This window comes from Molothrus aeneus, chromosome 5 (assembly GCF_037042795.1).
Source record: "Molothrus aeneus isolate 106 chromosome 5, BPBGC_Maene_1.0, whole genome shotgun sequence".
Taxonomy (NCBI): Eukaryota; Metazoa; Chordata; class Aves; order Passeriformes; family Icteridae; genus Molothrus; species Molothrus aeneus.
In genome coordinates, this window is record NC_089650.1 from 22,801,714 (window position 1) to 22,815,551 (window position 13,838).

The window sequence follows — 13,838 nt, forward strand, 5'->3', positions numbered from 1 at the left end:
CTCAGTAACTTGTGCACAGGGTCAAGCCACATCATGATTTCAAATCATTTGTGAACAGTCAAATGAAATTGTTCTATGTGAACAAAGTTGGGCCTGACCCCAAACAATGGATTCTTTTTTCTTTCTATTTATTATTATTTATTTATTTTCTTATTATTTATTATTTCTTTATTTTTTTCTTCTTTCTCCAATCACCAGGAGACCTTCTCCAGCTTTGATTGCTGCAGCTTTCAAGTGCTACCAGAGTAGTTTCAAATGGAAAGGTTTTGAAAGGGGATTGCTAAAGGAAATACAAGTTAAGTCTGGACAACACACTCCTTTCTGAAAGAGCACCTAACATCAAGACCCGATGGTAGCTGGATAAACAAGAGGCAATTTACAGGATTTTTCTGTCACCAACTCTCACCCTCACTTAGTTTTAAGATTAAATAGGTGCCTTCTGGATTTTGTTTCCCCAACTCAAGAAAGATTTGATTTTCAAAAAGTGCATCTGCATACTGAACACCCTACTGTTTTTAGACTAAGACTGGGAGCTGAAACTGTCTAGTGACCTCTGAAAGAAGTTATTTGTAGAACTGGGAACCAGAACATTATAGGTTATTCCAAAGCCATATGCTTGCAAGGTAATGATGTTTTTCCCCATAATCTGCAACAGTATGTATGATACACAAATTCAGCTCCTTCATGGAAAATTGCATACCCCCCCTTCCAAAATACTGTGAGTCATGAGAAGATACTATCAAACCAGCGGTTTATTTTGTAGTAAACACCCACATCCTGAACTCTCTGTGATCTCTGCTACATCAGCTCAGCGCTAATTAACACAGTGTAGGAATCCATGGCTACATGGGAGACAAGCAGCAGGCAGGATAACATACAGGGATACAAGCAACTGAGTATGTTTCAGAGCCATTGCAATTTTGGGGAGGGTACCCTGGACTCCAGGCCCCAGGGTGGGGACAGGTCATCCTTTACTTAGTCCTCCTCCTGCCCCCAAAGTAGTGCTTGTAGGCAGCAGGGTAGCCGTGGCGGAAAGCGTACATTTCACACGGGGAGTAGTCCTCGCAGAGCTCCCTCTGGTGCTCGTAGTGTGCCTTACTACGCTCCCTCATCCTGGAAAGGTAGGAGAGAAGAGGGGTAAGTGCTGTCATCTTAAATATCTCTTTACAGCGCTTTCCTGTCCTGAAACTCCCCACTTGGATTAAGGATCTGTCACAGACACATTTTATGAATAATCCTTTTGTTAGGATCTTTTCTCCTGAGAAGCTGAGAGGCCTCAGAAATGAAATGTAAGCAATGATTATCTGCTGCTGTGGAATGCAACAGGTGCATCTTTGATTGGTCTCATGCGGTTGCTTTTAATTAATGTCCAATCACAGTCCAGCTGTCTCAGACTCTCTGGTCAGTCACAAGACTTTATTATCATTCCGTTTCTTTTCTATTCCTTGCTAGCCTTCTGATGAAATCCTTTCTTCTATTCTTTTAGTATAGTTTTAATATAATATATATCAAAAAATAATAAATCAGCCTTCTGAAACGTGGAGTCAAGATTCTCATCTCTTCCCTCATCCTGGGACCCCTGTGAACACCACCACAACTGGTGACCCCGAGTGACAAAAAATTCCACAAGGATCCACCATCAGAGTCCATCATCCAGCCACAGAGCTCTTAGCACACCAGCTTCTGTGTTCACCACACCCAGGGACTATAGCAGGAATGTTCTGCCTCCTCAGGCAACCTTTTATTTAGGGGCAAAGTGAGATGGTGGGGAGAGGGGAATGGCTCCTGCCTCAAGTTGAGGAAAGGTCCTCCCTTTGCAGCCTTCCCCAGCCTGATCTCTTCAGCTCTTTCCCAAACATATACATAGAAAAAAGACCTGAAATATTCTGCAAAGGGATCACCTAGTACTGAGGAGAAGGTTTGCCTTATGCATTGCTAAGAGATGATTTCTGTGCTTCAATCTTTATTTTCACAAGCCTTGAATAAGGCATGTAATTGGTTATACCTGTCTTTTATAAATGAGGCAAGGAGGCCCTCAGATGGCCCTTTGATTTAGAAAAGGTCATGCAAGTTCTGCATGAGATCTGAGGACTAGAAAAAGATCTCAATCTGAGCTTTCTTTTGGACCATCACACATTCATTCTCTCTCCTTCTGTTGGTGCTTCCTTCAAAAAAATTCATCAGTCTTCTCAGCACACTGTGACATGTCTCCAAATCAAAGGACCTGCTCTCTGTTATCTGAATTCTTGCTTTTCCTGGGCTTGGGGACTTAAACAGTACCTCACATTAAAAGAGGGACTGAGGCTTCTCACCAGTCACCATGGCTGCCACCCCTGCTAACAGCCTGTCTTGGCTAGGAGGAATCTCTTCCCACTCCCAAGCACAGCCTCCTGAGGCCATGACATACCTCTCCTGATTGATGCCTCTGAGTCTGGAGTCAGACTGTATGAAGTCACTGGCCCTTCTCCTGTTGAGGAAGGGATCTGAAAAAGCAAGGGGTTATTCAGACTGGCACTTTGTCAATGCCAGATTTCAACAAAAGCTGGCTTCCTCCTTTAGAACAGCCTCCTTGTCTGCCCTCCTGTATACAATTAAATCCAGGACCTTTTAATATTCCCTCCTGTCCCCTGGCTGGTTCATGTATAGGCTCTGTCAGCAGCCAGTGCAGCTTGTACAGAAGTGCCCATGCTGCTCTTATTCAGACCACCCAGAGGAATGTTACAGTGATTCTGCTGCCACAGCCCCTCTGATTGAGTGGAGCTTGGCCCAGAAGAGTTAGGCACCACGCTACACAGACCATGGGACATCTGAGCACCCTCAGAAGAACTACAAGAACTGTGAAATTGTGCACAGGAAGGGCCTGAGTAAATCTCTCTGCCTCCAAGTTAGACAGTCATTGAGAAGTTTGTGTGGCAGTTTTGGACTGGGGGGCCTGAAAGTTCCTTCTGACGTTTTTGAGAAACATCGCAGTCCTGTTGCAGAGTTCAGGAGTCTGTGGATGTCATTTGGCTTCCACATGTGCCTTTGTATTGCTGACTATCTGCTTTGTGAAGTCCTTCTTCCAGATGCCCTAATGTCCTAATTTCTTTTTAGTTTCTGTTCTCTAACCTCTCCAGGATATTGCTTGTTCCAAAGTGAGACTCTTCACCCTTTTCATGCTTTTTCTGTGACACTCTCCTCTCCCTCTTCCAGCCAGAGGATCCCCCCCTATTCACACACCCTGCCTGCTTCCAAGGTGCTTAGAGTAAGGTTCTTCTTGTCCTTGGGGGAGAACAAATTCTGTGTGTGGCTTCTAGAGTGGCTCTTTCCATGCTCATCCCAGAGCTTTTTGAGCAATGCCCTTTTTTAGTGTCAGTTAACCTGGTTTTGGTACATGTAACAGAGACCTGAGCTCTGTTCTCAATTTTTTTTTTCCAATTCTCATTATATTCTGTGCAAAATAGTGGTATTGGTGTGTGCCAAAACATGTGAAGTCTTCTTTTAACTCTCTCCCTTTTCATTCTGAAACTCCATCACTCAGTAAATTCAATTTCCCTGGGCTCAGTTGTTCTATCTATTTTATCCCTAGTAGGAGTACAAGTAAATTATCTTGGACATGTCTGTAGCACTTTTCAAATTCAATAAAATAGTAAAGCAGTCTCTTACTGAGATACTCATGGGACTCCATGCTCTCATGGGACTCTGTGGAAAGAAAGAATGAAACATGTATTATGACACTGTATTGATGGGATTCAGTATTCCACATACCACAAATCAATACAACACACACAGAAATCAGAGAAGCCAGGCTTTAAGGCATGTGTTTAAAAGGAAGAGAAAGGGATCAGTGGTGGGACCTCGAATTTATATGAGGAGTTTAAAGTGCTCAGGAGTTTAATACAGAGCTACCTGGTGCTTCCAGACTCACATTCAGTCATCCAGCCTGATTGTCCAGCATAGTTCCTCACCTTCTGCTCCTGACACTACAGTGATAGGATACCAGTTTGCCTTCAAAGCTTGCATGTGTTCTTAGAGGATGGATTAGCACAGTGAAATGCACTTGATTCTTGCTGCATGAAGCAGCATCTTAATTCCACCAATATGGAACTGTGTGCCTCACCAGGAAAAGGGGATGATATTACAAAAGAAAAAAGGAAAATCTTCCAATTAGCAAGGAATAATTAAGAATTAGCACTCTTATCATAGTTCAGACAACAAAGGGGCAAAAAGAGGAGCAGTCTGTGAGGTGAGCTGGAACAGAGAGGAAGAGGTTGAAGCATCCTGGACTGTGAATTCCAGTGGCTGGAGGTAACAGCTCTGGATCAGGGCTAGGAGGATCTGACACAAGGGCAGGAAAGCAGGCAAGAGATCAAGTTAAGGGCAAACAAGTCACAAAGTTAAATAACAAACATCTGAACAGACCCATAAACATCTGCAGGTTTGGAGTTTTCATTCTACCCAGTAATGAAGGTCACCTACCATAGGAAGTGGCAGCCAGCACCAGGACAGCCAGGAGCGCAAGGACAATGAGAGCGCGCATTGTGCCAGGGCAGGGACCAATCTCTCACTCTGTCCTTCTCACTGGGCTCTGCTCTCTTCTCACTGAGGGTAGCTGGAGATCCTGGGCTGACTGCAAAATTAGCAGTGGAATGTTTATTATGAAAACAGAGTGAGGAGGGAGCCCATGAAAGATCCTGGGCAAGGTAACAGCTAGCTGGTACACACTCTTCTTGGAGCTGTTACAAAACATCCTCTATTAACAGACTGGATTAGGTTTTGGGAAGGAAGGGGCATGCCCCCTTCCTCTCATAGCTTAGGGCTGGAGGACATGATCCAGAGGCAAACATGTCACTGGCACTCCACACTCAGAAAAGCTGGCCTAGGCAAGTGGAAGGAATTTCACAGGCTGCCAGGGCCCCGAAGGCAGAGGTGTGTGTTGATCCCAAATATAAATGTTTGTTTTTCTGATTTTTCCTCTGATCTGCTCTCTTTGCCCTCACCATACTCTGTCTGGATACAACCAGCCCAACTCTTCTGTCAGCTTTGCTGATGGAGACATGGAGCATGAGGCTTCAAACATTCCTGTCCCACTCAGTCCCCTCTCTCCAGCTGCCCTCTGCTGCAATGTCAGCCTGCCAGCTATCAGAGGAGGAATACAACCCTGCTGCCCCTTTTCATCTCCTACTTTATTGCTTCAGGAGTGACAAGAAGCAACCTGAAAGAATCCCTCTGCTGGTGTTATCATGATTTTTGCATTGAGATGACAGCAGCACCCAGAACTCTATCTTTGAAGGCTCTCACTGTGGGGCTGACCCCAGACTCCTCTCGCAGCCCAAAGGACAACATCTTGGTGGAGTCAGAGGCAAACATTTCCCTCTCTGGTCTAGCACTAGCAGTCCTTGCCTCATGGGTACTGAAGTCACAAGCCAACATAAGGCTTTTCATGTGGGATGAATCTTCAAGGCCAGCACTCTCGGGGAGAATTACCTTGCCTTTAACACCTAAAAGAATTTGACCAGATCCGATATCATGGGCAGCAGAGATGGACAAAACATGGGATGTTCCACTCTCCAACTCTTGGAACAGCAGAAAGCAGTGGAAGAGAAAAGGAGTTACAGAGATGGCTATCCCTGCTGGGTGAGAAGGAAGGAGTTTGCTATAGGCAAGGTAGGGAGAGGGGTGGGCACCCACTGCCTGCCAGCCCTCCCAGTGGCACTGATGGGGCTGGGACCCCAGACACTGCCTGGGGATGAACCTAAGCCACAGGAACCATTCTTATGTCTCACCCAAGCTGTGACTACTGCCTGTTTTGTCTTTGTGTATATGCAGGTATCAGGATTCCTGACTGACAGGATGCAAAGTGAAGGCACCCTGGCTGCAGACTATTTTTCCCAAACCGCTGTGCTGTTGTCACTGCTGTCACCTTCAGAGGCCAATCCATGAAGCCACACTGAAGGTAACACAGGCAAGAACTACAGGAGCACTTAGCCAGAGCCTAACACTTAATCAGTGAGGAGTGAAATCCATTGAAAAAAGATTTCTCGGGGCTTTGCAATTTACTCTTTCAATGTCTAACTCATGATCCTTAACTGAAGCCCCCTGTCTCAGGAAGAAAAACTGACCAGGGAATTCAACTTCAGCCCAAAGAGAAAGAATTGCTCTTTATGCATGTTATCCCACCCCATGTGGAGAGCAGCTCAGTCCTACACCATCAAGCCCCCCCCATACACATCCACTTCTTGCCTGTTCAGAGCTTAGCCTGAAATGAGGAGGAAAACTTGGGAAAAAGCCATAAGTTTGCTATAGACACAAGGTGAAACAGGAACTGAGACTTTGCTGCTGCTGCTTTGTGCCCTGCCACTCCAGTCTCTTTAAGGAAATTCTCTGCTCTGGGATCCTTTTCATTTCTTAGAACTTAGAAATTTTGGACAAATTATTGTTGAATGAGAATTTTATAGGTTTCCCAAATGCCTTGTACAGTAGCTGCTAAGAAAGGAAACCACAAGGGAGAGGCTGGAGGACAGACTCCAGTGGGAAAGCAGTGGGGCACAGAGAGGAAGATGCTGGGTGTACTTTGGAAAGAAAGTGAAGCTGCCCAGTGAGAAACTCCAACACACTTTTGAGCCAAACCCTCTTTATTTGTCCTCACTCAGGGCAGAGCTTTCTGCTCCCTAGGAGACTCTGCTCCCATTTCAGAGGACTCTGATCCCAGAATGCCTGGAGCATACCCTGCCATCAACCACAGGAGAACAGCCACAAACACTACTTTAACCCCAATGTTTCATTTGTTACCACAGAAGCAATACATTTTTCAAGGGATGAATGAACATGCCAGCTTCACAGCCCTATTCCAACAAATCTCCTTCGGGGAATTCTTCCTCTTGCAAAAGAACTCCTTTCTGCTCTCCCTGCACTCCATACTTTCCCAGCACACATCTCCCCCTACTCAGCAGCAGTGGGCTGCCCTGGGGGTAACATACCATGCAGCACAGTGAACCCAATCCCTCTGCTTTCTTTCAGCATCCACTGGTTAGAAATACAGAAAGGAGCTAAGACAAATCTGCACATGCCAGGGAAATCTCTGTAGACTCACAAATAAAGGAGGGATCAGAAAAGCAGCCCTGATGTGTCTGCTGCTGGAGTGGAAAATCACAACACTACACACGCTGTAGCAATCACTCCTAGCACTTTACAGCGGTGAAGCACCAGCAAGGCAATGATAATAAGCAGCTGTCCAGGAAAAGCAAGGCAGTCCCTGAATACTCACTAAGCTGTTGCTTCCCTGCTAGTCTGCAGCTCTTGTCTCAGGGGGCAGCTCTCCTGGCGTCTTGCACCCTGGACCGAAGAAGAGGGACCTTTTATTCATTAGCATCGATCAGTGACTCCTCCCCTCTCCCACTCTCGATCCACCCCCAGGCTACCATCAGAACCACCTTCTGCCCACAGCCGGGAAGCCAGCGACATCCAACAGCTGAGCCGGAGGGGACGGAGCCAGAGCACACGCAGCGGCTAGAGGGGACACAGCCACGTCCAGGCTGCTTTTCTGTGCCTGGGAGCAGTGAGTGGACAGAGATATGAGAACAAGCTCCAGTCTCCTTCTTTGTTGCAAGAAACCCCCTGCCTTTCACCCCCTCCTTTTCTGGCTGTGCTCTGTCTCAAGCTACAGTGCCAGCCAGGGCACCTGCTCTTCCACAGGGAACAGTAGGCCAGGAGCCTTCTCCCATCTCATTTCATGCTGCTTTTAAAACTGATCCCCCTCTTAATGGCAGGCTAATATCAGACTGAAAATTCACATGGCAAAGGTGTAAGCTCCAAAACCCCCAAAAGTGACAGAGCTCCACACAAACCCAAACCCCTGAGGTGCATCCTCTGCTCACATGGGACTCACAGCAGTGCTGGGCAGCCCAGGACCTCTGACTGCTGGGCTGGGCTTTGGGCTTCTGGCCAACAGGAGAATGATAGCTCATCCACGGAGATAAAGAACCACCACTGTTTGGACAGAGAACAGTGAGCAGCTCCTGTCCAAGGGATTTATCTTTAGCTCCTACAGTCCTCTATCAGTTTGGGGAAGGTTCAGACTTCACTGTGGCAATGAGATACCATGTTATTTTTGTCCTTGTACAGGCAGCTGCTGGTCCTCAGAGCCTGAGAACAGCAATCTTTAACTGTCCTCAAGGCAAAGGGCACATGATCAGGAACCACCTTTGGAAAGTAGTGCAAACAGGAGGACATTTCTTGCCCTTGTCTACCACCCTTTGGGGTCATCTAAGTTTCAACCCTATAACATGCTGAACCCTGAAAGAAGTCAGGACTCAGAAGATCTGGTCACCCTCATCTGCCTAGACACTGGTAAATCATTGGCCTCAGTGCCACCTGGCAAACTCTTAGTTAAGTGGAAGAAAATGGGCATTAAATCCAAAATGGCAAGATAGTAGGGAACTGGACAAATGGGGCAAAAATTTAGGCAGTGAAAAGGAGAAATTATGAGAAATTGCAAATTTAATTTCTCTTAGGACTAGATTTACACTACTTTTCTTAATGACGGGCTTTAAAAATGAATGCTTGTTGAGGAATTTTGTCAATAACACAAAGCAAGAGGGCAACAGCAGTGAAAAGGAAGTCTGAGACCTCCTACAGGATGAAAAATATGACCTTTAAATCTTCATTAACAGGAACAGAATAATTTGCAATAGGGCAAGGGCAATGTCTGCCGTCGGCATTAGCAGTAAGAATCCTGCTGTAAATTAAAAGCTCATGAACTAGAAGTAATTGGGTAACAAAAATCACACAGACTCACAGAATAATGAGATTGGAAGAGACCTCTAAGATCATCAAGTCCAACCTATGCCCTAACACCTCAACTGGACTATAGCACCAAGTGCCATGTCCAGTCTTTTTTTAAACACATACAGAGATGGTGATTCTACCACCTCCCTGGGAAGAGCATTCCAGTACTTTATTATTCTTTTGGTGAAAAATTTTTTCCTAATACCCAAGAAGAGCTATGAACCAACAACCATAAAGGCAAGGACAGAACACTGATTCTGAGATGTCTACTGAGAATGTGCCAGCAGATATGGGCATCTGTCGGTGCTGCTGGATAAGTTACCAGGGAGATCTCAGCAGGATTCCTCTGCATGGCCCAGGTCACCCCCTTCATGGAGTAATTGTGGTGGGAAGTGCTATAGATGAGGACTAAAATATGATTTGCACTCACACCCAAAATGACAGACCTTTTCACCATAGCCTGTGGGAGTTGCTAAGCCTCTCCATCCCTGCATTGACCTCAAGACTTTTCCAGCAGGACAATGGATGAGCAGTCAGGTCTTGTTTCCAGTACCCCCCAGGGGCTGTGTCACAGCCCACAGCTCTTGTGATTAAAAGAAGTCCCATCTCCAGCCTCTGTCTTTAGCCACGATCCACATCAATGTCTCCCTCACTGAGTGCCCAGCTGATGCTAGGAAGGCTTCAGCAGAGTTGCTGAGCACTCCAGTAAGGGAATAAACCCTATCAGCTCTGCAGCTGAGCAAGGTTTCCAACCCAGGTTACCCTGAGTGTCCAGTAACTGGACTTACCAATCTGGACAGTCCTTTCCAAATTTGCTTCTGTGTTCCAGGATGTAAGTTAGTCAGCCACCACATGGTCTATGGCTTACTGAGAGATTTCTCAACCTGATAAACAAGTGCTTCTTAGAACAACTAGTTCTACAGCACATGAGAAAACAAGACTTTATTTTTACTTTTCCATTTAGTCCTAAGTAATACCTAGGAACTGGTCCAAGAAGCAAGAATAATTGAGCCACTAAGTAAGAGTGTTTGACTATCCACAATATAATTAAAGTCAACAACCTCATGGAATAAATCGTGCTGAAAACTAGCATACTGACACTAAGCTTTAGAAAGGGAGATGTTTTTTAAACACAGAAGCTAGTCAAAAAACTATGAAATAAAAATAAATAGAACACATTTCAGATATTTAAAGAACTTGACATACATATCTGAATGTGTGTTAGCTCTGGCAGCAAACTCATTCAGCTACTCAACATTAAAAACTACTTCAAATGCTAGTTAAACCTGGGAAAAAAATTTAAAAAATAAATTTAAAAATTTGAAAAGATTAAAAGAATGGGGGAGGACATAAACAGGAAAATCTAGTTTCATATCAATCAAACTTTTTTTTTCAAAAAAACTGCATGACTAATTTCCACTTCCATGATGGAATGGGGAAAAAAGAGTAATTTCATAACAAGTAAGTGATGGGGTTTTTTTCTTCAAAAATATTTAAACACATATCTTTGACCTGTCTTGAGTTTTTCCCTGTGGAATTTTTTTCCCCCAGCATTACAACTTTCTGCAAAAATAAAAGTTTCCAGTGTGAAAATACATATTGATTCTAACAATGTGGATCTATGTGTAGTCTTAGGACTGTTCTAAAAACCACTGTCTGAAGCTCACAGACAGTGTCAGTCTTCTGTGAGTGGGAAGGTTCCCACATCATCTTACAGTTCTTTTCTTTCATGCTTCTTCCAACATTTTGGGCAGTTTAGAAGCTTCCCTTTCCATCTTACATAATAACTCCAGTAACTTTCTCCTGCCCATGGATGTGGAGCACACCTGCAAGTCCAACCTGAAGGATGTCACTCTGGGCTCTGGGACAAATGATTGCTCAGTATCCCAGGGCTGAGGACCAGGACTGAAAATAAACACCATTTAAAGGCCCAGATCCCTGAACAAATTCAGAGGGTGAGAGGATAACACTTCTTCCACTTGCTCTGACTTAGAGAATTCAGGCTTGTCTCCACATTAATCATGACCACAAGGAGAAGTTTAAAGTTGGTGAGCTGTGGAGGTTAGCTGGTTGGTTGGCTGGTTGGTTGGTTGGTTGGTTGGTTGGTTGGTTGGTTGGTTGGTTGGTAAACTGGGGAGGCTTATAACACTGCAATATGTTAGTGGTGGCAAATTAGTTAGTGGAAAATTAAATTTCATGTACTCTACTGAAATTCAGAGACTAGTGTCCAGACACAACCTCTATGCAGCTGTGATCCTCAAAGTTACTCCCTGTAATCCATCAAGCTTCAAAACAAAGCCCAGTGTCCTAGAAAAATCTCAGTCTGGCTATGAATACAGGAGCATTTGGAGTCAGCAGTACAGCCTGTTGGGAACTCACTGCTCTCCAGTTCTGCTTGTTGGAAAAAAGTGAGCCTGGCTCAAGTCTTCAAGTTCAAAGCTCAGTACCCTCCATGGGATATCACTGAGTTACCTCAAAGACTGACTATCTCTGTTTGGCCAGGACTTGCCAGAACAGCTGTGTTTGGCTGGTAATAGGAAGTTCATGAGCAGAGAAGACTAAAATTTCACAGAAGTCAGACCAAGGTTATTCAGTTCACTGAATAAAGCAACCAAAACATTTCAGGGCTAAGAGCTAACTCTGTTGCTTCCTTTGGCTTCACCCCCACCCACCCACACATGTCCACATCCACTGATCAGCATATTTCTCCTTCAATCCGGGAAAGAAGGAAGAGACAGGATAATATTAATATTACTTGGATGTTGAAAAAGTTGGCAGACGTTCTTGCACAGAGATTAAATAACCCATATAAGAAAATTGCATTTCTTGTACTTGAAGAATCCTATGAAAAACAGGGCAAGCAAAATGTTCAAACTTTGTCTATATAAACAAGGCATGCTTCTGGGTTTCACTTATGGGAAAAGGGAACAGAAATCTCTCTTCTTTTTCCACACCCATCCCCCTTGCTTCACCACATGAACACAAAAATGTCCTGACCTGCTTAATTCTTTGGGATCAGATGAGATTTAGCTGCCTTATTTCCTGTACAGACATGGGAAGAGATAAGAGCAGCTGTGGTTTCACTCTTCTCATCCATCTGGTAAATAAAAAAAAAAAACAAACAATAATGCTTCTTCTTTTTTTTTTTAACAACATACTTAGGATAGCATCTTGGATCCCAAATCTGCCAGCCCTTGTGAAGCCAAGACTGGATTGAAACATTTATGTTCTGTCTGTCTTGAATGCAGGAGGCCACTGAAGTATTTACAAGCATCCCTGTAGTATTATATCCATTTCTTTGTTCTATCTCAGTTCAGTATCTAAAGGATCATAAATGTTGTCTTGAGCAACAACTTGCAAATAAGCAAATAACTTTTTCTATGGCACATCAAGCCCCTGGTCTTGGCCTCTGTTGTTAATATCAGATAGAGTACAAAGGAATGCTAGGGAGTGGAGGGAAATACACAATACACAGCTAATTGTGAAATGCTGTTTGTGAAAAGAAGAAAGGCATTCTTATTTATTGAAGCATGAAATCTGATTACTCTTATCTTCTTGTGCATAACTACAAATTATATTAATGTTCCTAACATCACATGGTAGTCAAATCATTTGACTTGATGACCTTCCTTAATATTAATTTCGTACTGTTTGTATGCTTCTTTGATACATATTTATTTTATTTGCATTAAACTTGGCAGCTGGGTATTTTTATTAAGAAATGTTGTGTTCACATAAAGCAGGAAAGAATTTTAAAAGGAGAAGGAAAGATAAAAGGAATGCAAGAAAGATTTGGACAATGTTCTCAGGCTTAGGGTGTGATTCCCGGGGTTTTCTGCTCAGGGCCATGAGTTGGACTCAATGATCCTGATGGGTCCCTTCTGACTAAGTATATTCATTGATTCTGTGATAAATCAGATCTTTTAGATTAGTTTTTCCTTCTTCCTAAAATGGCACTGGACTCCAAAAACCCACCACTCTGTGAGAGGTGTCTTTGTCATTAGTGGTCCAAATTTTCTTCAAATTAAAAAAGAAACAATAAAATAATAGAAATGGAGAACAAAGAAGAGGTCTGGGTGCAGAAGCACTGGGAAGAAAGGCATAAGAAGGGCTACAAGAACAGCCCATATTGATGGAAGCTGGATTACCAGATCATTAAAATCCCAGCATATTAACACAGATCCTCTGGATATCCAGATGGGGAGGAAAAAATAAATCACAGTTTAAAACCAGGTAAGTCCTAAAACAAAAGGCAGAGTACACCTAAGATTTTAAAAGAAAAAAAATCAGATGCCTGGAGATGATGGTGCTTGGATGAAGAACAAGATTGAGCTCTAAGGTATCTATAGATGAGGAGACAAAGGAGGATGAGTTCTAATGATACTCAGAGGTGGGAAAGGATGAGACAAAATAGACAACAGTTACTGCCAACTCCTGCAGGATGCATCTAAAATGAGCATATGGTGGCCAAGCTAAGAGAAACACCAGAGACCTAATAAAACTCCACAGCCCATGAATTAAACCTTCTATGTGATTGCAAGAAAATGGAATAGCATGAACAAATGCCTTCTGTTGCCTATGAATATGTGGTTATTAGGATGTTACTCTGAGTGAGTGAAATCAGTGTGGTTTGAAACAAAATAACCTTTGCTTTCTATAGTGTCTTGCATTGCCCTCTATTACTTCAATATTGGAACAATAATCACTACAAAATGAAGTATCAGAAGGCAGTATAAAGACCTCTTATGATGTCCTCAGTATGGAAAATTCTTTATCCAAACCCATCTCAAGTGGTTCTGCAGTTTTGGATGTCATATGCTCAGTAATAGGTTTCTTACAGAGCTCTTTCCATTTTGTCTCATAATCCTTTTAGCCAGGCACTGTGAGGAAAACCAGGACAGGTGTACAAGAAAAAGAGCAAGACTCCAGTGCTGCAGGCATGAGGTGACAGTTCTGGATTCAACATTCTTCCTCATTTCCCCAGAAAAAGGTGACTAGGGTCTCTTCTGCTGAAATTGTCTGTCCTTTTTTTGTCTACCTACCTGATGAAGGATGTAATTTTAAGATTCAAT

The 13,838-nt window shown here is 43.6% G+C and overlaps 1 protein-coding gene across 1 annotated transcript; it reads right to left on the reverse strand.

The window, feature by feature from the left end:
- Positions 1–734: 734 nt before the first annotated feature.
- Positions 735–7,330, reverse strand: MGP (matrix Gla protein). Its single transcript, XM_066550356.1, has 5 exons — positions 7,247–7,330; positions 4,459–4,609; positions 3,646–3,681; positions 2,408–2,483; positions 735–1,113 (listed from the first exon to the last, which is right to left on the reverse strand). The coding sequence occupies exons 2-5, from the start codon at positions 4,517–4,519 to the stop codon at positions 972–974; spliced, it is 315 nt and encodes a 104-aa protein (XP_066406453.1). The 5' UTR covers positions 4,520–4,609; positions 7,247–7,330; the 3' UTR covers positions 735–971.
- Positions 7,331–13,838: the final 6,508 nt, after the last annotated feature.

Coding starts and splice junctions, on each gene's coding strand:
- MGP (XM_066550356.1), bottom strand. CDS start 4,519: ATGCGCGCTCTCATTGTCCTTGCGCTCCTGGCTGTCCTGGTGCTGGCT. Junction 2,484..3,645: donor GGAGTCCCATGAGTATCTCA/GTAAGAGACTGC, acceptor TTGCTTTTTCAG/ATCCCTTCCTCAACAGGAGA. Junction 1,114..2,407: donor AGAGGCATCAATCAGGAGAG/GTATGTCATGGC, acceptor CTACCTTTCCAG/GATGAGGGAGCGTAGTAAGG.